Genomic DNA, 22,110 nt, shown 5'->3' with positions numbered 1-22,110 from the left:
GTTTCCCTGTGGGCTCGCTCTCATGGGGTGGCTCTGGAAGGGGAATGGGGTGGCCATGAGCCACCCAGCTCTTCTGCCCAAGCCCAGGGCCCTTGCCCTCTGAGCAGCCCCTCTGCTTTGGGGGACTCATGTCTGCCAGGGGACACAACCCAAAAGTCCCTGGCCTCCTTGGGCCCTTCCCCAGGGTTGTGGGTGGCCACGTGAGCTGCTCTCAGTGCCTGTGGCATGATGGGACCTTGTCCTTGGCGGTGCTGCCAGACAGGTCCCAGCTGAATGGAAGGAGAAAGTTGAGAACTAGTAGACACCATGGGGCAGGGAGAGGGATTCATCTTCCAGTGCCTGGATGTGACCAAGGGCAGGCTGTGTCACCTCAGGTGTTAAGTATGGGTGGGCTCCCAAGGGACACCAGCAACCACAGTCCCATCTCAGCAGTGCAACCACCCTGGGCCCTGCTCCAGTGTTCACTCGCTCTCTGAGGGCACAGCCAGGTCCCTTTTCCCATCCTGGCCCCAAAGGTAGAGAACAAGCTGGCCCCTTACCTGAACACGTCACACCAGCGTCCTCGCTGTGGTCACAGTTGTGTTTACCCCATCCTCTGTGTATACAGTCAGACAGGGCAGACTCATTGCCATGACAGTAAACCAAATCCATCCAAATGGGGCCAGATCCTGGCCCAAAGACTGCTTTGGCATGAGCTTGGACAGCAGACCCACAGCCCAGCTGCTTACAAACCACTGCAGCATTGGTCATCTCCCAGTGGAAAGCACACACAGTCCCCCACTGGCCCTGGTGTTTCACCTCCACTCTCCCAGCACAGCGTCCGCCGCCATCCTCCAGCCTCACCTCTGCAGCCCCTTCAAACATCGACATGGGACCGCTCGGGAGAGCACCGAGCCCCAGAGTGCAGGTCTAGAAGGCCCCCGCTGCCCAGGCTGAGTCAGAAGCACCACGGTGGGAGGGTGGGAGTCCTCAGCCCTCCAGGCTGTCCCTTGGCCAGTGTGGGGGTCCCTGCTCTCCCCACAGCCTGTGAAGGCTAGGGGTGCAGTACTCCGGCCCTTCTGGGATGGGCTATTCACCATAACACAGCCCTGGGAACCTCCTCCCACTCCAGTGGCCCCCTCCCATGACCATCCACTCATTGTGCCCCCAGGCCCTGCACAGGAAACCCGCTCCTCCCCAGCCCAACACCCCATAACAGCCCCATGCCCCCCCAGCCCCACACCTTCCCCCAACCTTCCAATACTGGAGCTCTGGAAGTGGAGACACCCTCTCCCAGCCAAATGGACACAGGCAAAGGCACAGGATCCATGGACTTGAGCTCCTCCTGACCCTCATCTCAGCGGCACTTGGAAAGAAACCCTCTTCCCAAAGGGCTCTTGATGACCCCACTGGTACCCGATGGCCCTGGGCTGTGGGAAAAGGGAGCCAGCACTTACCTCTGCAGAGCTGCACCCAGAGGAGCAGCCACAGCACCCGAGGGGACAGGAGTCCCTCCATTCCCATCCTGAGCCTCCTGCCCTGCTGGCACAGCCCTGCTCTTCCCCACTCCCTGTCACAGCTCCTGGGGACTCACGGGGACAACGATGATGGGAGGGTGATATATCTCTGCAGATGCCGACCCAGCTGCGGAAGGAGCCAATCGAAGCAGCAGCACCTTTTTAGACGTTATCGGGAGCTATCTCCCCTCCGACACAGCCCAGCCCGCCAATGAACTTCTCCAGCGCCGTTCATGACCATATATGAGGGACATATATGTCCCGCTGCCGGCGTCATGGTCGCTGTGGTGGCGGATCATCATGGGACAAGCTGGGTGTGCAGGGGAATTGAGTCGGTCACCCCTTGCACCCTGCTGTGGGCCTGGAAGCACTGAGCATCTCCTGCGCCGGGCTCATCCAAGAAGCCATGAGGCAAGTGTCCAGCTGCCCCCAAGCTGCGGTGACCATGGAGCGGGGACTGCACCAGGGTCTGTGTCAGGATGGGGAGGAAACAGCCCCTGCCCCTGCCACGGACCTCACTGTGCTGGGAGCAGCAGCTGGGAGAGGTCTTCATCCAGGGCAAGGGCTCCGTCCCGGGAGTGTTGGCTTGTCCGTCCCTCCCTGCAGACCCCCACAGTGAGTCCCTCGCAGGAGCTGGAGCTGGATCATGTCCCTGCCCTGGCAGCAGACAGACAGCCCAGAGGCTCAGACGTGTCCCTGACTCTCAGTGTGTCACCCAGGGGCCGTTATTCCCCGCGGGCGGAGCGGGAGCTGGAGCCTGCAGGTGCACAAACCACAGCCCACGTGGCCTCGCCGCGCTCCCCCCGCTCCCCCTGCAGCGCCCGGGCAGGAAGTCTGTGGTTTCCTCCTGGCGCCGTGCCCAGGCACATCCCTGGGGTGCCCCCGAGCCACCCCCACCCCGACTGCTCCAGCCAGGGCCGCAGGGGCTGCTCCTTCGGCCTCGCAGACACGGGGACGGGCAGCTCCCAGCCCCCGTCATGCCCCTGTCATGCACACGGCCGCTCTGCACCGAGCCCCACGGGCACGGGGTGACATCGGTGACGTGACCTCACATCCTTCCTACTGCCAAAGCTGTGTGTTCGTGGGTTATACTGACGGTGACCTCACACTCTCCTACTTCTGCTGCCGTGTGCTCATGAGTGGTACCGACAGTGACCTCACGTCCCTCCTGCTGCCACCACCGTGTGCTCAGGGGTTACAGTGACCATGACCTCACACCCTCCTGCTGCTGCTGCTGCGTGCTCAGGAGTCCCGCTGTCACACGTGTGTGCGTGTTGTGTACAGGCTTCTGATGACGATGGTTCTTCCAAAAAGCCATATTGGGGTGGGGTCCAAGTATTATTTTAATGGCATCAGAAGCGGCCACACAAGCCATATGCCTGCTCCTTGCCCAAAAGCTACACAGGCAGCGGTGAAATCACAAGAGCGACATTCACAAGCCACGTTCCTGCTCCTGGCCTATCAGGTATTCAGACACCAATGACCTCACAAACACCTACATAAACTACTGCTTGGCTCCCAATCTGTCATCTACTCGGGCACCCGTGACACCACAACACCCTACACCACCCATGTTCCTGCTCCTGCCCTACCAGGTACGCGGGCAGCAGTGACTTCACCAGCTCCTACACAACCCATGGGCCTCTTCCTGGCCTGTCAGCTCAGCGGTCACAGGTGACCTTGCAAACACCTACACAAGATGGGGGCTTAGTCCTGGCCTACCAGCTTCTCAGGCACCTGGGACCTCAAAACACCCAGCACAAGACATGTTTCTCCTGGGCTCCTCAGGCAGCAGTGACATCGCAGAGACATCCACAAGCCAGATGACAGCTCCTGGCCTCTCGTCTGCGCAGGCACCAGTGACCTCACAGGCACCTACACGAGCTGTGCACCTGGGCCTGCCTTATCAGCTACTCAGCCAAGAGTGACATCACAAGGACAAGCCCGAGCCACGTGTCTCCTATCAACTACACCAGCACCAGTGACCTCACCAGCCCCTACAGGAGCCCTGGCCTTGCTCCTGTATCTATCAGCTACTCAGGCACCAGAGACCTGACCCCCACATCTCCCCCTGCTTGCTGTCTGCTCACAGAATCACAGAATCACAGAATCTTAGTGTTTGGAAGGGACCTCTGAGATCATCGAGTGCAACCACAGAAAAAAAAAAAAAAAAAAAAAAGCACCCACCTACTAAACTCCACACCCACTACTACTCACCCACAACCCCACAGACAACACCCCACCACTAACAATAATCTTGGGCACTAGAGCATGCCCTGAAGAGCCATGTCTACACGTTTCTTAAATACCTCCAGGGATGGTGACTCCACCACCTCCCTGGGCAGGTTGTTCCAGTGCCTGACCACTCTTTCAGTAAAGTCATTCTTCCTAATATCTAATCTAAATCTCCCTTGCTGCAGCTTCATACCATTTCCTCTGGTCCTGTCGTTATTCCCTTGGCAGAAGAGGCCAACCCCTGCCTCTCTACAGTTTCCTTTCAGGTAGTTGTAGAGGGCAATGAGGTCTCCCCTCAGCCTCCTCTTCTCCAAGCTAAACATGCCCAGCTCCCTCAGCCTCTCCTCATAGGACTTGTTCTCCAGACCCCTCACCAGCTTGGTGGCTCTCCTCTGGACACGCTCCAGCACTTCAATGTCTTTCCTGTAGTGAGGGGCCCAAAACTGAACACAGCACTCGAGGTGAGGCCTCACCAGTGCCCAGTACAGAGGCATGATGACTTCCCTACTCCTGCTGGCCACGCTATTCCTGATACAAGCCAGGATGCTGTTGGCCTTCTTGGCCACCTGGGCACACTGCTGGCTCATGTGAAGCCGGCTGTCCACTAACACTCCCAGGTCCTTTTCTGCCGGGCAGCTTTCGAGCCACTCAGCCCCAAGCCTGTAGTGTTGCCCGGGGTTGTTGTGACCAAAATGCAGGACCCGACACTTGGCCTTATTAAACCTCATCCCGTTGGCCTTGGCCCATTGATCCAACCTGTCCAGGTCCCTCTGGAAAGCCTTCCTACCCTCAAGCAGATCAACATTCCTACCTAGTTTGGTGTCATCCGCAAACTTACTGAGGGTGCATTCAATCCCCTTGTCTAGATCATCAATAAAGATATTGAACAAGACTGGCCCCAAAACTGAGCCCTGGGGGACACCACTGATGACCGGCCGCCAACCAGATTTTGCTCCATTAATCACAACTCGCTGGGCACGGCCATCCAGCCAGTTTTTTATCCAGCGGAGAGTACACTTGTCTATGCCATGATTCTCCAGTTTCTCCAGGATAATGCCGTGGGGGACGGTGTCGAAGGCCTTACCAAAGTCCAGGTAGACAACATCCACAGCCTTCCCCTCATCGAGAAAGTGGGTCGCATGGTCATAGAAAGAGATCAAGTTGGTCAGGCAGGACCTCCCCTTCATAAACCCATGCTGGCTGGCCCTGATCCCTTGGCTGCCCTGCACTTGCCTTGAGAGCTCACTCAGGATGATCCTCTCCATGATCTTTCCCCGTACCGAGGTCAGGCTGACAGGCCTGTAGTTTCCGGGATCCTCCTTCCGGCCCTTCTTGTAGATGGGCGTCACATTGGCCACCCTCCAGTCATCCGGCACCTCTCCTGTTGACCAGGATTGTTGATAGATAATGGAGAGAGGCTTGGTGAGCTCTCCTGCCAGCTCCCTGAGAACCTTTGGGTGAATCCCGTCCGGCCCCATAGACTTATGCGTGTCCAGGTGCATAAGCAAATCATTAACTACTTCCTCCTGGATTACAGGGGAGTTGTCCTGTTCTCCATTCTTATCTTCCAGTCCAAGAAGCTGAACACCCTGGGGGTAGCTGGTCTGACTATTAAAGACAGAGGCAAAGAAGGCATTAAGTATCTCAGCCTTCTCCTCGTCCTTGGTTGCAAGGTTTCCCCCCACATCCAGTAAGGGATGGACATTCTCTGTCACTCTCTTTTTGTTGATGTATTTCTAGAAACTTTTTTTGTTGTCCCTTATGTTAATTGCCAGGTTGAGTTCCAGCTGGGCTTTTGCCTTCCTGATTTTTTCTCTGTATGACCTAACACGATCTCTGTACTCCTCCTGAGTTGCCTGTCCCCTCTTCCAAAGGTGGTAAACCTTCCTTTTTTCCTTAAGTCCCATCAAGAGCTCTTTGTCCATCCAGGCCGGCCATTTTCCCCGCCCTTTAATTGTGTGCCTCATGGGGACAGCCTGCTCCTGGGCCTTTAGGATTTCCCTCTTGAAGAGCGTCCAGCCTTCCTGGGCTCCTTTGTCTCTCAGGACTACCTCCCACGGGACTCTCCCAACCAGGGTTCTGAACAGGCTAAAGTCTGCCCACCGGAAGTCCAAGATGGAGGTTTTGTTAACCCCCTTCCTTACCTCACTATGGATAGAAAACTTAACCATTTCATGGTCACTAAGCCCAAGACGGCCTCCGACCTCCACGTCCCCCACTAGCCCTTCTTTGTTTGTGAACAGCAGGTCTAGCAAGGCACCTCCCCTGGTAGGCTCACCTACCATTTGTGTCAGGAAGTTATCCTCCATACACTCGAGGAACCTCCTAGCCTGCCTGCTCTCTGCTGTGTTATATTTCCAGCAGATGCCTGGTAAGTTGAAGTCCCCAACTAGAACAAGGGCTGGCGTTTGCGAGACTGCAGCCAGCCGCTTATAGAATACCTCATCAACCTGCTCATCCTGGTTGGGTGGTCTACAGCAGACTCCCAGCACAAAATCACCTTTGTTAGCCTTCCCTTTCACCCTTACCCATAAACACTCAACTTCTTCATCACTGGAGTCTATCTCTATAGAGTCAAACAGCTCCCTAATGTACAGAGCCACACCCCACCCCCCTCCTTCCTTGCCTATTCCTTCTGAAGAGCTTATAGCCACTCATTGCAGCATTCCAGTCATGACCATCATCCCACCACGTTTCCGTGATGGCGACTATGTCGTAGTTGTCCTGCCGCACAATGGCTTCTAGATCATCCTGTTTGTTGCCCATGCTACGTGCATTAGTGTAGATGCACTTGACCTGGGCTACTGATTTCACCCCCATCTTTGGCCCTCGACACTCAGGTTCATTACCAGCAGGCCTGGTTTCATCCCCTTCCCCCTTAACTTTCGGCTTAAAGCTCTGTCCATGAGCTTTGCTAACTCTTAGCCTAGTACCCTTTTCCCCTTCTCGGAAAGGGTTTTCCCAATGTTCTCTAGCAGTAATTTCTAAACATCTATCACCGTTCTCTGATGAAATGTCAGAGTGACACCTCTGAGATACGACTCCTCACAAGCTCCTGCACAGACCAGAAGCCTCCTCTTGGCCTGTTGGCTACTCAGGCAGCAGCTCCTCACAAGCACAGACCAACCTATTTGCTGCGTGCTCGTCTTTTGGGGGGACCCAAGCCAGTACTGACCCCCCTCTCCGTCACTTGCTCACCCCTCCTAGAAGGGGGCCGTAGCCCCTGGGCATGTTCCAGCGTGTCCGTGCCCCACCACCTTTCGGGCACCCCTCCGCCCTCTTGAATTCCCCCCAGCCCACCCTGTCAGGGCTTGTTCTGCAGCCTGGTAAAGTGGGGGACCCCCACACGGCCTTTTCCTTCTGCTTCCGTTCACATTTAAACTCTAATTCTTCACTACACTAAATCTTATTGAAGAAGGATTTATCCAATTAAAAACAATTCAAATTTAGAAACATTCAAAATTTTCAATTCAAAATTATTAATTTAATTTCTATACCTTTATTAATGTTTACCTAGATCAAAATATATACACATATATAGATATATATATAAGTAGTGTATCTATTTATAAATGAATAAATAAATTCATTAATAGAATTATACACTTCCTTTCATAGATATATTCCTCTAGGTGTATATATTGCCTACCAACCTTATAGTTTTATACCCAAGCACTTCTGGGCCAAAGGAGGCAGGCAGCCAATCCCAGGGGCTGTGTTCCTCTAAAGAAGTTGTCATGGTCAGTGGCCCAGCTGAAGTGCCTCTGTACCAACGCACGCAGCCTGGGGAACAAAGAGGAGGAGCTGAGCACCCTTGTGCAGCTGGAATCCTCACGGCTGGGGTTTGCTACAGGCCACCCGAGCAAGAGGAGCCTTTTGACGAAGCGTTCTTACTTCACCTCCAGGAAGCACCACACTCGGAGGCTGAGATCTACTGGGGGACTCCAGTCACCCTGGCAGCTGCTGGAAGAGCATCCCATGAAGCTGTGAGCAGTGCAGGAGACTCATGGAGGGTGTTGACGAAGGGATTGAGAGCAGCCCTGCAGAGAAGGGCGTGAGGATGCTGGGGCTGGAGTAACTGAACATGAGCTGGACACGTGCGCTGGCAGCCCAGAAAGCCAAGCGCATCCTGGGCTGCATGAGAAGAAGCGTGGCCAGCAGGTGGAGGGAGGGGATTCTCCTCCTCTACGCTGCTGTGGTGAGACCCCAGCTGGAGAACAGCGTCCAGCTCAGGGGTGCCAAGCACAAGACAGACACGGACCTGTTAGCGTGTGTGTAGAGGAGGGTCACAAACATGCTGTGAAAGCTGGAACACCTCTTGTGAAATGTGCTGAACTGATTCGTGTCAGTGTGGAACAGTGTTAGGGCCACAGGGTGAAGTGTGACCTTTGACTGTTCTGTCTGTATGGCCGCAGACGAGACGGTGTGTCTATCGCAGACGAGACGGTGTGTCTGTCGTGTCTGTGTTTTGCCAGGAGCCACCTGGCGAACATTCTAGAATACCAACTTAAACCGGTCCTGTTGTTATCTGCATAGTGACCTGTAAGGGGGGGGATACACCCATTTTTGGCAAGGGCCAACCATTTTAGAGGCAGTTATGAATATGTATTAGTATAGGAGATATGAACCAAAAATGGGGTCTGTAAGTGTGTGTCTTGGTTGGGCAGAGACCCCCGGCACACCCAGCGCTGTTTGCTTGCCTTTGTTCCTTTAATAAATTATAAATTCTAATTGGAATCCTCTTTGCGATTAAATCATTTATCACACCAGTGCGGTCCCAGTACTCCCAGTATGAGTCTCAGGTTCCCGCCAGTGCTGCCAGTGCGGTCGCACTGCTCCCAGTATGAACCTCTGACTCCCCCAGTGCTCCCAGTGCACTCCCAGTGCTCCCAGTATGACCCGCTGACTCCCCCCAGTGCTCCCAGGGCGGTCCCAATGCTCCCAGTAAAAGTTCCTGACTGACCCCAGTGCTCCCAGTGCGCTCCCAGAGCTCCCAGTATGACTCCCTCCTTCCACCCAGCTGCTCCCAGTGCTGTCCCAGTGCTTCCAGTATAACTCCCTGGTTCCCCCGGGTGCTCCCAGTGCGGTCCCAGTGCTCCCAATAAAATTCCCTGACCCGCCCCAGTGCTCCCAGTGCACTCCCAGTGCTCCCAATATGACTCTCTTGTTCCCCCCAGTGCTCCAAGTGCAGTCCCAGTACTCCCAGTAAGACCCCATCAGTCCCCCCACTGCTACCACTGTGGTCCCAGTGCTCCCAGTATGACTACTGTACTCTCCCCAGAGCTCCCTGTGTGATCCCAGTGCTCCCAGTAAGACCCCCTGACTCCCACCAGTGCTCCCAGTGCGGTCCCAGTTCTACCAGTAAGACCCCCTGACTCCCCCCAGTGCTCCCAGGGCAGTCCCAGTGCTCCCAGTAAGACCCCCTGACTCCCCCCAGTGCTCCCACTGCAGTCCCAGTGCTCCCAGTAAGACCCCCTGACTCCCCCCAGTGCTCCCTGTGTGATCCCAGTGCTCCCAGTATGACTCCCTGACTCCTCCCAGTGCTCCCAGTGCAGTCCCAGTACTCCCAGTAAGACCCCATCAGTCCCCCCACTGCTCCCACTGTGTTCCCAGAGATCCCAGTATGATTCACTGACTCTCCCCAGTGCTCCCAGTGCGGTCCCAGTGCTCCCAGTGAGACCCCCTGACTCCCACCAGTGCTCCCAGTGCGGTCCCAGTGCTCCCAGTATGACCTCCTGACTGCCCCCAGTGGTCCCAGTGCGGTCCAAGTGATCCCAGTATGGCCCCCTGACTCCCCCCACTGCTCCCAGTGCGGTCCCAGTGCTCCCAGTAAGACCCCCTGACTCCCCCCAGTGCTCCCAGTGCGGTCCCAGTGCTCCCAGTAAGAACCCATCAGTCCCCCCACTTCTCCCACTGTGTTCCCAGTGCTCCCAGTATGACTTCCTGACTCTCCCCAGTGCTCCCATTGCGGACCCAGTGCTCCCAGTATGACCCCCTGACTCCCAGCAGTGCTCCCAGTGTGATCCCAGTGCTCCCAGTATGACCCCCTGACTCTCCCCAGTGCTCCCAGTGCGGTCCCAGTGCTCCCAGTATGACTCCCTGACTCCCACCAGTGCTCCCATTGCGATCCCAGTGCTCCCAGTATGACTGCCTCACATCCCCCAGTGCTCCCAGTGCGGTCCCACTGCTCCCAGTATGACTCCCTGATTACCCTCAGTGCTCCCAGAGCGGTCCCAGTGCTCCCAGTATGATTCCCTGACTCCCCCCACTACTCCCACTGTGGTCCCAGTGCTCCCAGTATGACTCCCTGACTCTCCCCAGTGCTCCCAGTGCTGTCCCAGTGCGCCCAGTATGACTCCCTGACTCTCCCCAGTGCTCCCAGTGCAATACCAGTGCTCCCAGTATGACCCCCTGTCTCCCCCCAGGGCACGCAGTGCGGTCCCACTGCTCCCAGTATGACCTCTTGACTCCCCCCAGTGCACCCACTGCGGTCCCATTGCTCCCAGTATGACCACGTGACTCCTACCAGTGCGGTCCCAGTGCACCCAGTGTGACTCCCTGACTCCCCCCAGTGCTCCCAGAGCGGTCCCAGTGCTCCCAGTATGATTCCCTGACTCCCCCCAGTGCTCCCAGTGCGGTCCCAGTGCTCCCAGTATGACTACCTCATGCACCCCAGTGCTCCCAGTGCGGTCCCAGTGCTCCGAGTAGGACCTCCTGACTCCCCCCAGTGCTCCCACTGTGGTCCCAGTGCTCCCAGTATGACTGCCTCACTCCCCCCAGTGCTCCCAGTGCGGTCCCATTGCTCCCAGTATGACTCCTCGAGTCCCCCCAGTGCTCCCAGTGGGGTCCCAGTGCTCCCAGTGTGACTCCCTGACTCCCACCAGTGCTCCAAGTGTGGACCCATTGCTCCCAGTATGACCCCCTGACTCCCCCCAGTGCTCCCAGTGCAGTCCCAGTGCTCCCAGTATAACTGCCTCACTCCCCCCAGAGTTCCCAGTGCGGTCCCAGTGCTCCCAGTAAGACCCCCTGACTCCCCCCAGTGCTCACAGTGCGGTCCCAGTGCTCCCAGTATGACCCCCTGACTCCCACCACTGCTCCCAGTGCGATCCCAGTGCTCCCTGTATGACCCCCTGACTCCCCCCAGTGCTCCCAGTGCAGTCCCAGTGCTCCCAGTATGACTCCCTGACTCTCCCCAGTGCTCCCAATGCAGTCCCAGTGCTCCCAGTATGACCCCATCTGTCCCCTCACTGCTCCCACTGTGGTCCCAGTGCTCCCAGTATGACTCCCTGACTTCCCCCAGTGCTCCCAGTGCGGTCCCAGTGCTCCCAGGATGACGCCCTGACTCCCCCCATTGCTCCCAGTGTGGTCCCACTGCTCCCATTAAGACCCCCTGACTCCCCCCAGCGCACCCAGGGCGGTCCCAGTGCTCCCAGTATGACTCCATGACTCCCACCAGTGCTCCCAGTGCGGTCCCAGTGCGACTAATATGACTCCCTGACTCTCCCCAGTGCTCCCAGTGCAATACCAGTGCTCCCAGTATGACTGCCTCACTTCCCCCAGTGCTCCCAGTGCGGTCCCACTGCTCCCAGTATGACCTCTCGACTCCCCCCAGTGCACCCACTGCGGTCCCATTGCTCCCAGTATGACCACGTGACTCCTCCCAGTGCTCCCAGAGCGGTCCCAGTGCTCCGAGTATGACTACCTCATGCACCCCAGTGCTCCCAGTGCGGTCCCAGTGCTCCCAGTATGACCTCCTGACTCCCCCCAGTACTCCCAGTGCGATCCCAGTGCTCCGAGTATGACTACCTCATGCACCCCAGTGCTCCCAGTGCGGTCCCAGTGCTCCCAGTATGACTGCCTCACTCCCCCCAGTGCTCCCAGTGCGGTCCCTATGCTCCCAGTATGACTACCTCACTCCCACCAGTGCTCCCAGTGCGGTCCCAGTGCTCCCAGTATGACTTCCTCATGCACCCCAGTGCTCCCAGGGCGGTCCCAGTGCTCCCAGTATGACCCCATGACTCCCACCAGTGCTCCCACTTCGATCCCAGTGCTCCCAGTATAACTGCCTCACTCCCCCCAGATTTCCCAGTGCGGTCCCAGTGCTCCCAGTATGACCCCCTGACTCCCCCCAGTGCTCCCAGTACGGTCCCAGTGGTCCCAGTATAACCCCCTGATTCCCACCAGTGCTCCCAGTGCGGTCTAAGTGATCCCAGTATGACCCCCTGACTCCCCCCAGTGCTCCCACTGCAGTCCCATTGCTCCCAGTATGACCCCCTGACTCCCCCCAGTGCTCCCAGTGCAGTCCCAGTGCTCCCAGTATGACCTCCTGACTCCCACCAGTGCTCCCAGTGCGGTCCCAGTGCTCCCAGGATGACCCCCTGAGTCCCCCCAGTGCTCCCAGTGCGGTCCCAGTGCTCCCAGTATGCCCTCCTGACTACCCCCAGTGCTCCCACTGCGGTCCCATTACTCCCAGTATGGCCCCCTGACTCCCACCAGTGCTCCCAGAGCGGTCCCAGTGCTCCCAGTATGGCCCCCTGACTCCCCCCAGTGATCCCAGTGCGGTCCCAGTGCTCCCAGTATGACTCCCTGACTCCCCCCAGTGCTCCTAGTGCGGTCCCAGTGCTCCCAGTATGACTGCCTCACTCCCCCCAGTGCTCCCAGTGCGGTCCCAGTGCTCCCAGTATGCCCTCCTGACTCCTCCCAGTGCTCCCTGTGCAGTCCCAGTGCTCGCAGTATGACCCCCTGACTCCCCCCAGTGCTCCCAGTGCAGTCCCAGTGCTCACAGTAAGACCCCATCAATCCCCCCACTGCTCCCACTGTGTTCCCAGTGTTCCCAGTATGATTCCCCGACTCCCCCCAGTGCTCCCAGTGTGATCTCAGTGTTCCCAGTATGATCCCCTGACTCCCACCAGTGCTCCCACTGCGAACCCAGTGCTCCCAGTATGACACAATGACTCCCCCCAGTGCTCCCAGTGCGGTCCCAGTGCTCCCACTATGACCTCCTGACTCCCCCCAGTGCTCCCTGTGCGGTCTCAGTGCTCCCAGTATGACTTCCTCATGCACCCCAGTGCTCCCACTATGGTCCCAGTGCTCCCAGTATGACTCCCTGACTCTCCCCAGTGCTCCTAGTGCCGTCCCAGTGCTCCCAGTATGACTTCCTCATGCACCCCAGTGCTCCCAGTGCGGTCCCAGTGCTCCCAGTATGACTCCCTGACTCCCCCCAGTGCTCCCAGTGCGGTCCCAGTGCTCCCAGTATGACCCCCTGACTCCCCCCAGTGCTCCCTGTGCTGTTCCAGTGCTCCCAGTATGACCTCCTGACTCCCCCCAGTGCTCCCAGTGCGGTCCCAGTGCTCCCAGTATGACCCTGTGACTCCCCGCAGTGCTCACAGTGCGGTCCCAGTGCTCCCAGTAAGACCCCCTGATTCCCCCCAGTGCTCCCAGTGCGGTCCCAGTGCTCCCAGTAAGACCCCCTGACTCCCACCAGTGCTCCCTGTGCAGTCCCAGTGCTCCCAGTATGACTCCCTGACTCCCACCAGTGCTCCCAGAGCGGTCCCAGTGCTCCCAGTATGATTTCCTGACTCCCCCCAGTGCTCCCAGTGCGGTCCCAGTGCTCCCAGTATGACTTCCTCACTCCCTCCAGTGCTCCCAGTGCGGTTCCAGTGCTCCCAGTATGACCCCCTGACTTCTTCCAGTGCTCCCAATGCGGTCCCAGTGCTCCCAGTAAGACCCCCTGACTCCCCCCAGTGCACCCAGTGTGGTCCCAGTGCTGCCAGCATGAAATCCTGACACGCCACAGTGCTCCCAGTACTGTCCCAGTGCTCCCAGTATGACCCCCTGACTCCCACCAGTGCTCCAGTGCGTTCCCAGTTCTCCCAGTATGAACCCCTGAGTCCCCCCAGTGCTCCCAGTGCGGTCCCAGTGCTCCCAGTATGACTCCCTGACTCCCCCCAGTGCTCCCAGTGCGGTCCCAGTGCTCCCAGTATGACCTCCTGACTCCCACCAGTGCTCCCAGTGCGGTCCCAGTGCTCCCAGTATGACTCCCTGACTCCCACCAGTGCTCCCAGTGCGGTCCCAGTGCTCCCAGTATGACCTCCTGACTGCCCCCAGTGCTCCCAGTGCGGACCCAGTTCTCCCAGTAAGACCCCCTGACTCACCCCAGTGCTTCCAGTGTGGTCCCATTGCTCCCAGTAAGACCCACTGACTCCCCCCAGTGCGCCCAGGGCGGTCCCAGTGCTCCCAGTATGACCCCCTGACTCCCACCAGTGCTCCCAGTGCGGTCCCAGTGCTCCCAGTATGACTTCCTGATGCACCCCAGTGCTCCCAGTGCGGTCCCAGTGCTCCCAGTATGACCCCTTGACTCCCACCAGTGCTCCCAGTGCGGTCCCAGTGCTCCCAGTATGACCCCCTGACTCCCACCAGTGCTCCCAGGGCGGTCCCAGTGCTCCCAGTATGACTCCATGACTCCCACCAGTGCTCCCAGTGCGGTCCCAGTGCGACTAATATGACTCCCTGACTCTCCCCAGTGCTCCCAGTGCAATACCAGTGCTCCCAGTATGACTGCCTCACTTCCCCCAGTGCTCCCAGTGCGGTCCCACTGCTCCCAGTATGACCTCTCGACTCCCCCCAGTGCACCCACTGCGGTCCCATTGCTCCCAGTATGACCACGTGACTCCTCCCAGTGCTCCCAGAGCGGTCCCAGTGCTCCGAGTATGACTACCTCATGCACCCCAGTGCTCCCAGTGCGGTCCCAGTGCTCCCAGTATGACCTCCTGACTCCCCCCAGTACTCCCAGTGCGATCCCAGTGCTCCGAGTATGACTACCTCATGCACCCCAGTGCTCCCAGTGCAGTCCCAGTGCTCCCAGTATGACTGCCTCACTCCCCCCAGTGCTCCCAGTGCGGTCCCTATGCTCCCAGTATGACTACCTCACTCCCACCAGTGCTCCCAGTGCGGTCCCAGTGCTCCCAGTATGACTTCCTCATGCACCCCAGTGCTCCCAGGGCGGTCCCAGTGCTCCCAGTATGACCCCATGACTCCCACCAGTGCTCCCACTTCGATCCCAGTGCTCCCAGTATAACTGCCTCACTCCCCCCAGATTTCCCAGTGCGGTCCCAGTGCTCCCAGTATGACCCCCTGACTCCCCCCAGTGCTCCCAGTACGGTCCCAGTGGTCCCAGTATAACCCCCTGATTCCCACCAGTGCTCCCAGTGCGGTCTAAGTGATCCCAGTATGACCCCCTGACTCCCCCCAGTGCTCCCACTGCAGTCCCATTGCTCCCAGTATGACCCCCTGACTCCCCCCAGTGCTCCCAGTGCAGTCCCAGTGCTCCCAGTATGACCTCCTGACTCCCACCAGTGCTCCCAGTGCGGTCCCAGTGCTCCCAGGATGACCCCCTGAGTCCCCCCAGTGCTCCCAGTGCGGTCCCAGTGCTCCCAGTATGCCCTCCTGACTACCCCCAGTGCTCCCACTGCGGTCCCATTACTCCCAGTATGGCCCCCTGACTCCCACCAGTGCTCCCAGAGCGGTCCCAGTGCTCCCAGTATGGCCCCCTGACTCCCCCCAGTGATCCCAGTGCGGTCCCAGTGCTCCCAGTATGACTCCCTGACTCCCCCCAGTGCTCCTAGTGCGGTCCCAGTGCTCCCAGTATGACTGCCTCACTCCCCCCAGTGCTCCCAGTGCGGTCCCAGTGCTCCCAGTATGCCCTCCTGACTCCTCCCAGTGCTCCCTGTGCAGTCCCAGTGCTCGCAGTATGACCCCCTGACTCCCCCCAGTGCTCCCAGTGCAGTCCCAGTGCTCACAGTAAGACCCCATCAATCCCCCCACTGCTCCCACTGTGTTCCCAGTGTTCCCAGTATGATTCCCCGACTCCCCCCAGTGCTCCCAGTGTGATCTCAGTGTTCCCAGTATGATCCCCTGACTCCCACCAGTGCTCCCACTGCGAACCCAGTGCTCCCAGTATGACACAATGACTCCCCCCAGTGCTCCCAGTGCGGTCCCAGTGCTCCCACTATGACCTCCTGACTCCCCCCAGTGCTCCCTGTGCGGTCTCAGTGCTCCCAGTATGACTTCCTCATGCACCCCAGTGCTCCCACTATGGTCCCAGTGCTCCCAGTATGACTCCCTGACTCTCCCCAGTGCTCCTAGTGCCGTCCCAGTGCTCCCAGTATGACTTCCTCATGCACCCCAGTGCTCCCAGTGCGGTCCCAGTGCTCCCAGTATGACTCCCTGACTCCCCCCAGTGCTCCCAGTGCGGTCCCAGTGCTCCCAGTATGACCCCCTGACTCCCCCCAGTGCTCCCTGTGCTGTTCCAGTGCTCCCAGTATGACCTCCTGACTCCCCCCAGTGCTCCCAGTGCGGTCCCAGTGCTCCCAGTATGACCCTGTGACTCCCCGCAGTGCTCACAGTGCGGTCCCAGTGCTCCCAGTAAGACCCCCTGATTCCCCCCAGTGCTCCCAGTGCGGTCCCAGTGCTCCCAGTAAGACCCCCTGACTCCCACCAGTGCTCCCTGTGCAGTCCCAGTGCTCCCAGTATGACTCCCTGACTCCCACCAGTGCTCCCAGAGCGGTCCCAGTGCTCCCAGTATGATTTCCTGACTCCCCCCAGTGCTCCCAGTGCGGTCCCAGTGCTCCCAGTATGACTTCCTCACTCCCTCCAGTGCTCCCAGTGCGGTTCCAGTGCTCCCATTATGACCCCCTGACTTCTTCCAGTGCTCCCAATGCGGTCCCAGTGCTCCCAGTAAGACCCCCTGACTCCCCCCAGTGCACCCAGTGTGGTCCCAGTGCTGCCAGCATGAAATCCTGACACGCCACAGTGCTCCCAGTACTGTCCCAGTGCTCCCAGTATGACCCCCTGACTCCCACCAGTGCTCCAGTGCGTTCCCAGTTCTCCCAGTATGAACCCCTGAGTCCCCCCAGTGCTCCCAGTGCGGTCCCAGTGCTCCCAGTATGACTCCCTGACTCCCCCCAGTGCTCCCAGTGCGGTCCCAGTGCTCCCAGTATGACCTCCTGACTCCCACCAGTGCTCCCAGTGCGGTCCCAGTGCTCCCAGTATGACTCCCTGACTCCCACCAGTGCTCCCAGTGCGGTCCCAGTGCTCCCAGTATGACCTCCTGACTGCCCCCAGTGCTCCCAGTGCGGACCCAGTTCTCCCAGTAAGACCCCCTGACTCCCCCCAGTGCTTCCAGTGTGGTCCCAGTGCTCCCAGTAAGACCCACTGACTCCCCCCAGTGCGCCCAGGGCGGTCCCAGTGCTCCCAGTATGACCCCCTGACTCCCACCAGTGCTCCCAGTGCGGTCCCAGTGCTCCCAGTATGACTTCCTGATGCACCCCAGTGCTCCCAGTGCGGTCCCAGTGCTTCCAGTATGACTCCCTGACTCCCCCCAGTGCTCCCAGTGCGGTCCCAGTGCTCCCAGTATGACCCCCTGACTCCTCCCAGTGCTCCCTGTGCTGTTCCAGTGCTCCCAGTATGACCTCCTGACTCCCCCCAGTGCTCCCAGTGCGGTCCCAGTCCTCCCGGTATGACCCCTTGACTCCCACCAGTGCTCCCAGGGCGGTCCCAGTGCTCCCAGTATGACTCCATGACTCCCACCAGTGCTCCCAGTGCGGTCCCAGTGCGACTAATATGACTCCCTGACTCTCCCCAGTGCTCCCAGTGCAATACCAGTGCTCCCAGTATGATCCCCTGATTCCCCCCAGTGCACCTAGGGTGGTCCCAGTGCTCCCAGTATGACTCCCTGACTCCCTCCAGTGCTCCCAGTGCGATCCCAGTGCTCCCAGTATGACTGCCTCACTTCCCCCAGTGCTCCCAGTGCGGTCCCACTGCTCCCAGTATGCCCTCTCGACTCCCCCCAGTGCACCCACTGCGGTCCCATTGCTCCCAGTATGACCACGTGACTCCTCAAGTGCTCCCAGAGCGGTCCCAGTGCTCCAGTATGATTCCCTGACTCCCCCCAGTGCTCCCAGTGCGGTCCCAGTGCTCCGAGTATGACTACCTCATGCACCCCAGTGCTCCCAGTGCGGTCCCAGTGCTCCCAGTATGACCTCCTGACTCCCCCCAGTGCTCCCAGTGCGGTCCCAGTGGTCACAGTATGACTTCCTCATGCACCCCAGTGCTCCCAGTGCGGTCCCAGTGCTCCCAGTATGACTGCCTCACTCCCCCCAGTGCTCCCAGTGCGGTCCCAGTGCTCCCAGTATGACTACCTCACTCCCCCCAGTGCTCCCAGTGCGGTCCCACTGCTCCCAGTATGACTTCCTCATGCACCCCAGTGCTCCCAGGGCGGTCCCAGTGCTCCCAGTATGACCCCATGACTCCCAACAGTGCTCCCACTTCGATCCCAGTGCTCCCAGTATAACTGCCTCACTCCCCCCAGATTTCCCAGTGCGGTCCCAGTGCTCCCAGTATGACCTCCTGACTCCCCCCAGTGCTCCCAGTACGGTCCCAGTGCTCCCAGTATAACCCCCTGACTCCCACCAGTGCTCCCAGTGCGGTCTAAGTGATCCCAGTATGACCCCCTGACTCCCCCCAGTGCTCCCACTGCAGTCCCATTGCTCCCAGTATGACGCCCTGACTCCCCCCAGTGCTCCCAGTGCAGTCCCAGTGCTCCCAGTATGACCCCCTGACTCCCCCCAGTGCTCCCAGTGCGGTCCCAGTGCTCCCAGTATGACCCCTTGAATGCCCCCAGTGATCCCAGTGCGGTCCCAGTGCTCCCAGTACGACCCCCTGACTCCCCCCAGTGCTCCCTGTGCTGTTCCAGTGCTCCCAGTATGACCTCCTGACTCCCCCCAGTTCTCCCAGTGCGGTCCCAGTGCTCCCAGTAAGACGCCCTGATTCCCCCCAGTGCTCCCAGTGCAGTCCCAGTGCTCCCAGTAAGACCTCCTGACTCCCACCAGTGCTCCCAGTGCAGTCCCAGTGCTCCCAGTATGACTCCCTGACTCCCACCAGTGCTCCCAGAGCGGTCCCAGTGCTCCCAGTATGATTTCCTGACTCCCCCCAGTGCTCCCAGTGCGGTCCCAGTGCTCCCAGTATGACTTCCTCACTCCCTCCAGTGCTCCCAGTGCGGTTCCAGTGCTCCCAGTATGACCCCCTGACTTCTTCCAGTGCTCCCAATGCGGTCCCAGTGCTCCCAGTAAGACCCCCTGACTCCCCCCAGTGCACCCAGTGTGGTCCCAGTGCTGCCAGCATGAAATCCTGACACGCCACAGTGCTCCCAGTACTGTCCCAGTGCTCCCAGTATGACCCCCTGACTCCCACCAGTGCTCCAGTGCGTTCCCAGTTCTCCCAGTATGAACCCCTGAGTCCCCCCAGTGCTCCCAGTGCGGTCCCAGTGCTCCCAGTATGACTCCCTGACTCCCCCCAGTGCTCCCAGTGCGGTCCCAGTGCTCCCAGTATGACCTCCTGACTCCCACCAGTGCTCCCAGTGCGGTCCCAGTGCTCCCAGTATGACTCCCTGACTCCCACCAGTGCTCCCAGTGCGGTCCCAGTGCTCCCAGTATGACCTCCTGACTGCCCCCAGTGCTCCCAGTGCGGACCCAGTTCTCCCAGTAAGACCCCCTGACTCACCCCAGTGCTTCCAGTGTGGTCCCATTGCTCCCAGTAAGACCCACTGACTCCCCCCAGTGCGCCCAGGGCGGTCCCAGTGCTCCCAGTATGACCCCCTGACTCCCACCAGTGCTCCCAGTGCGGTCCCAGTGCTCCCAGTATGACTTCCTGATGCACCCCAGTGCTCCCAGTGCGGTCCCAGTGCTCCCAGTATGACCCCTTGACTCCCACCAGTGCTCCCAGTGCGGTCCCAGTGCTCCCAGTATGACCCCCTGACTCCCACCAGTGCTCCCAGGGCGGTCCCAGTGCTCCCAGTATGACTCCATGACTCCCACCAGTGCTCCCAGTGCGGTCCCAGTGCGACTAATATGACTCCCTGACTCTCCCCAGTGCTCCCAGTGCAATACCAGTGCTCCCAGTATGACTGCCTCACTTCCCCCAGTGCTCCCAGTGCGGTCCCACTGCTCCCAGTATGACCTCTCGACTCCCCCCAGTGCACCCACTGCGGTCCCATTGCTCCCAGTATGACCACGTGACTCCTCCCAGTGCTCCCAGAGCGGTCCCAGTGCTCCGAGTATGACTACCTCATGCACCCCAGTGCTCCCAGTGCGGTCCCAGTGCTCCCAGTATGACCTCCTGACTCCCCCCAGTACTCCCAGTGCGATCCCAGTGCTCCGAGTATGACTACCTCATGCACCCCAGTGCTCCCAGTGCGGTCCCAGTGCTCCCAGTATGACTGCCTCACTCCCCCCAGTGCTCCCAGTGCGGTCCCTATGCTCCCAGTATGACTACCTCACTCCCACCAGTGCTCCCAGTGCGGTCCCAGTGCTCCCAGTATGACTTCCTCATGCACCCCAGTGCTCCCAGGGCGGTCCCAGTGCTCCCAGTATGACCCCATGACTCCCACCAGTGCTCCCACTTCGATCCCAGTGCTCCCAGTATAACTGCCTCACTCCCCCCAGATTTCCCAGTGCGGTCCCAGTGCTCCCAGTATGACCCCCTGACTCCCCCCAGTGCTCCCAGTACGGTCCCAGTGGTCCCAGTATAACCCCCTGATTCCCACCAGTGCTCCCAGTGCGGTCTAAGTGATCCCAGTATGACCCCCTGACTCCCCCCAGTGCTCCCACTGCAGTCCCATTGCTCCCAGTATGACCCCCTGACTCCCCCCAGTGCTCCCAGTGCAGTCCCAGTGCTCCCAGTATGACCTCCTGACTCCCACCAGTGCTCCCAGTGCGGTCCCAGTGCTCCCAGGATGACCCCCTGAGTCCCCCCAGTGCTCCCAGTGCGGTCCCAGTGCTCCCAGTATGCCCTCCTGACTACCCCCAGTGCTCCCACTGCGGTCCCATTACTCCCAGTATGGCCCCCTGACTCCCACCAGTGCTCCCAGAGCGGTCCCAGTGCTCCCAGTATGGCCCCCTGACTCCCCCCAGTGATCCCAGTGCGGTCCCAGTGCTCCCAGTATGACTCCCTGACTCCCCCCAGTGCTCCTAGTGCGGTCCCAGTGCTCCCAGTATGACTGCCTCACTCCCCCCAGTGCTCCCAGTGCGGTCCCAGTGCTCCCAGTATGCCCTCCTGACTCCTCCCAGTGCTCCCTGTGCAGTCCCAGTGCTCGCAGTATGACCCCCTGACTCCCCCCAGTGCTCCCAGTGCAGTCCCAGTGCTCACAGTAAGACCCCATCAATCCCCCCACTGCTCCCACTGTGTTCCCAGTGTTCCCAGTATGATTCCCCGACTCCCCCCAGTGCTCCCAGTGTGATCTCAGTGTTCCCAGTATGATCCCCTGACTCCCACCAGTGCTCCCACTGCGAACCCAGTGCTCCCAGTATGACACAATGACTCCCCCCAGTGCTCCCAGTGCGGTCCCAGTGCTCCCACTATGACCTCCTGACTCCCCCCAGTGCTCCCTGTGCGGTCTCAGTGCTCCCAGTATGACTTCCTCATGCACCCCAGTGCTCCCACTATGGTCCCAGTGCTCCCAGTATGACTCCCTGACTCTCCCCAGTGCTCCTAGTGCCGTCCCAGTGCTCCCAGTATGACTTCCTCATGCACCCCAGTGCTCCCAGTGCGGTCCCAGTGCTCCCAGTATGACTCCCTGACTCCCCCCAGTGCTCCCAGTGCGGTCCCAGTGCTCCCAGTATGACCCCCTGACTCCCCCCAGTGCTCCCTGTGCTGTTCCAGTGCTCCCAGTATGACCTCCTGACTCCCCCCAGTGCTCCCAGTGCGGTCCCAGTGCTCCCAGTATGACCCTGTGACTCCCCGCAGTGCTCACAGTGCGGTCCCAGTGCTCCCAGTAAGACCCCCTGATTCCCCCCAGTGCTCCCAGTGCGGTCCCAGTGCTCCCAGTAAGACCCCCTGACTCCCACCAGTGCTCCCTGTGCAGTCCCAGTGCTCCCAGTATGACTCCCTGACTCCCACCAGTGCTCCCAGAGCGGTCCCAGTGCTCCCAGTATGATTTCCTGACTCCCCCCAGTGCTCCCAGTGCGGTCCCAGTGCTCCCAGTATGACTTCCTCACTCCCTCCAGTGCTCCCAGTGCGGTTCCAGTGCTCCCATTATGACCCCCTGACTTCTTCCAGTGCTCCCAATGCGGTCCCAGTGCTCCCAGTAAGACCCCCTGACTCCCCCCAGTGCACCCAGTGTGGTCCCAGTGCTGCCAGCATGAAATCCTGACACGCCACAGTGCTCCCAGTACTGTCCCAGTGCTCCCAGTATGACCCCCTGACTCCCACCAGTGCTCCAGTGCGTTCCCAGTTCTCCCAGTATGAACCCCTGAGTCCCCCCAGTGCTCCCAGTGCGGTCCCAGTGCTCCCAGTATGACTCCCTGACTCCCCCCAGTGCTCCCAG

The 22,110-nt window shown here is 59.6% G+C and overlaps 1 protein-coding gene across 1 annotated transcript in view; it reads right to left on the bottom strand.

The window, feature by feature from the left end:
* Window positions 1–22,110, bottom strand: part of LOC128903419 (scavenger receptor cysteine-rich type 1 protein M160-like) — a 903,222-nt gene that overhangs the window by 567,441 nt on the left and 313,671 nt on the right. Inside the window, 1 exon segment of the mRNA XM_054187429.1 lies at window positions 540–843. Within this exon segment, the coding sequence (XP_054043404.1) occupies window positions 540–843 (304 nt within the window).

Source organism: Rissa tridactyla, unplaced genomic scaffold (assembly GCF_028500815.1).
Source record: "Rissa tridactyla isolate bRisTri1 unplaced genomic scaffold, bRisTri1.patW.cur.20221130 scaffold_33, whole genome shotgun sequence".
NCBI lineage: Eukaryota > Metazoa > Chordata > Aves > Charadriiformes > Laridae > Rissa > Rissa tridactyla.
Note: the sequence above shows the minus strand (reverse complement) of the source record. Positions and strands in the feature narration are given on the sequence as shown.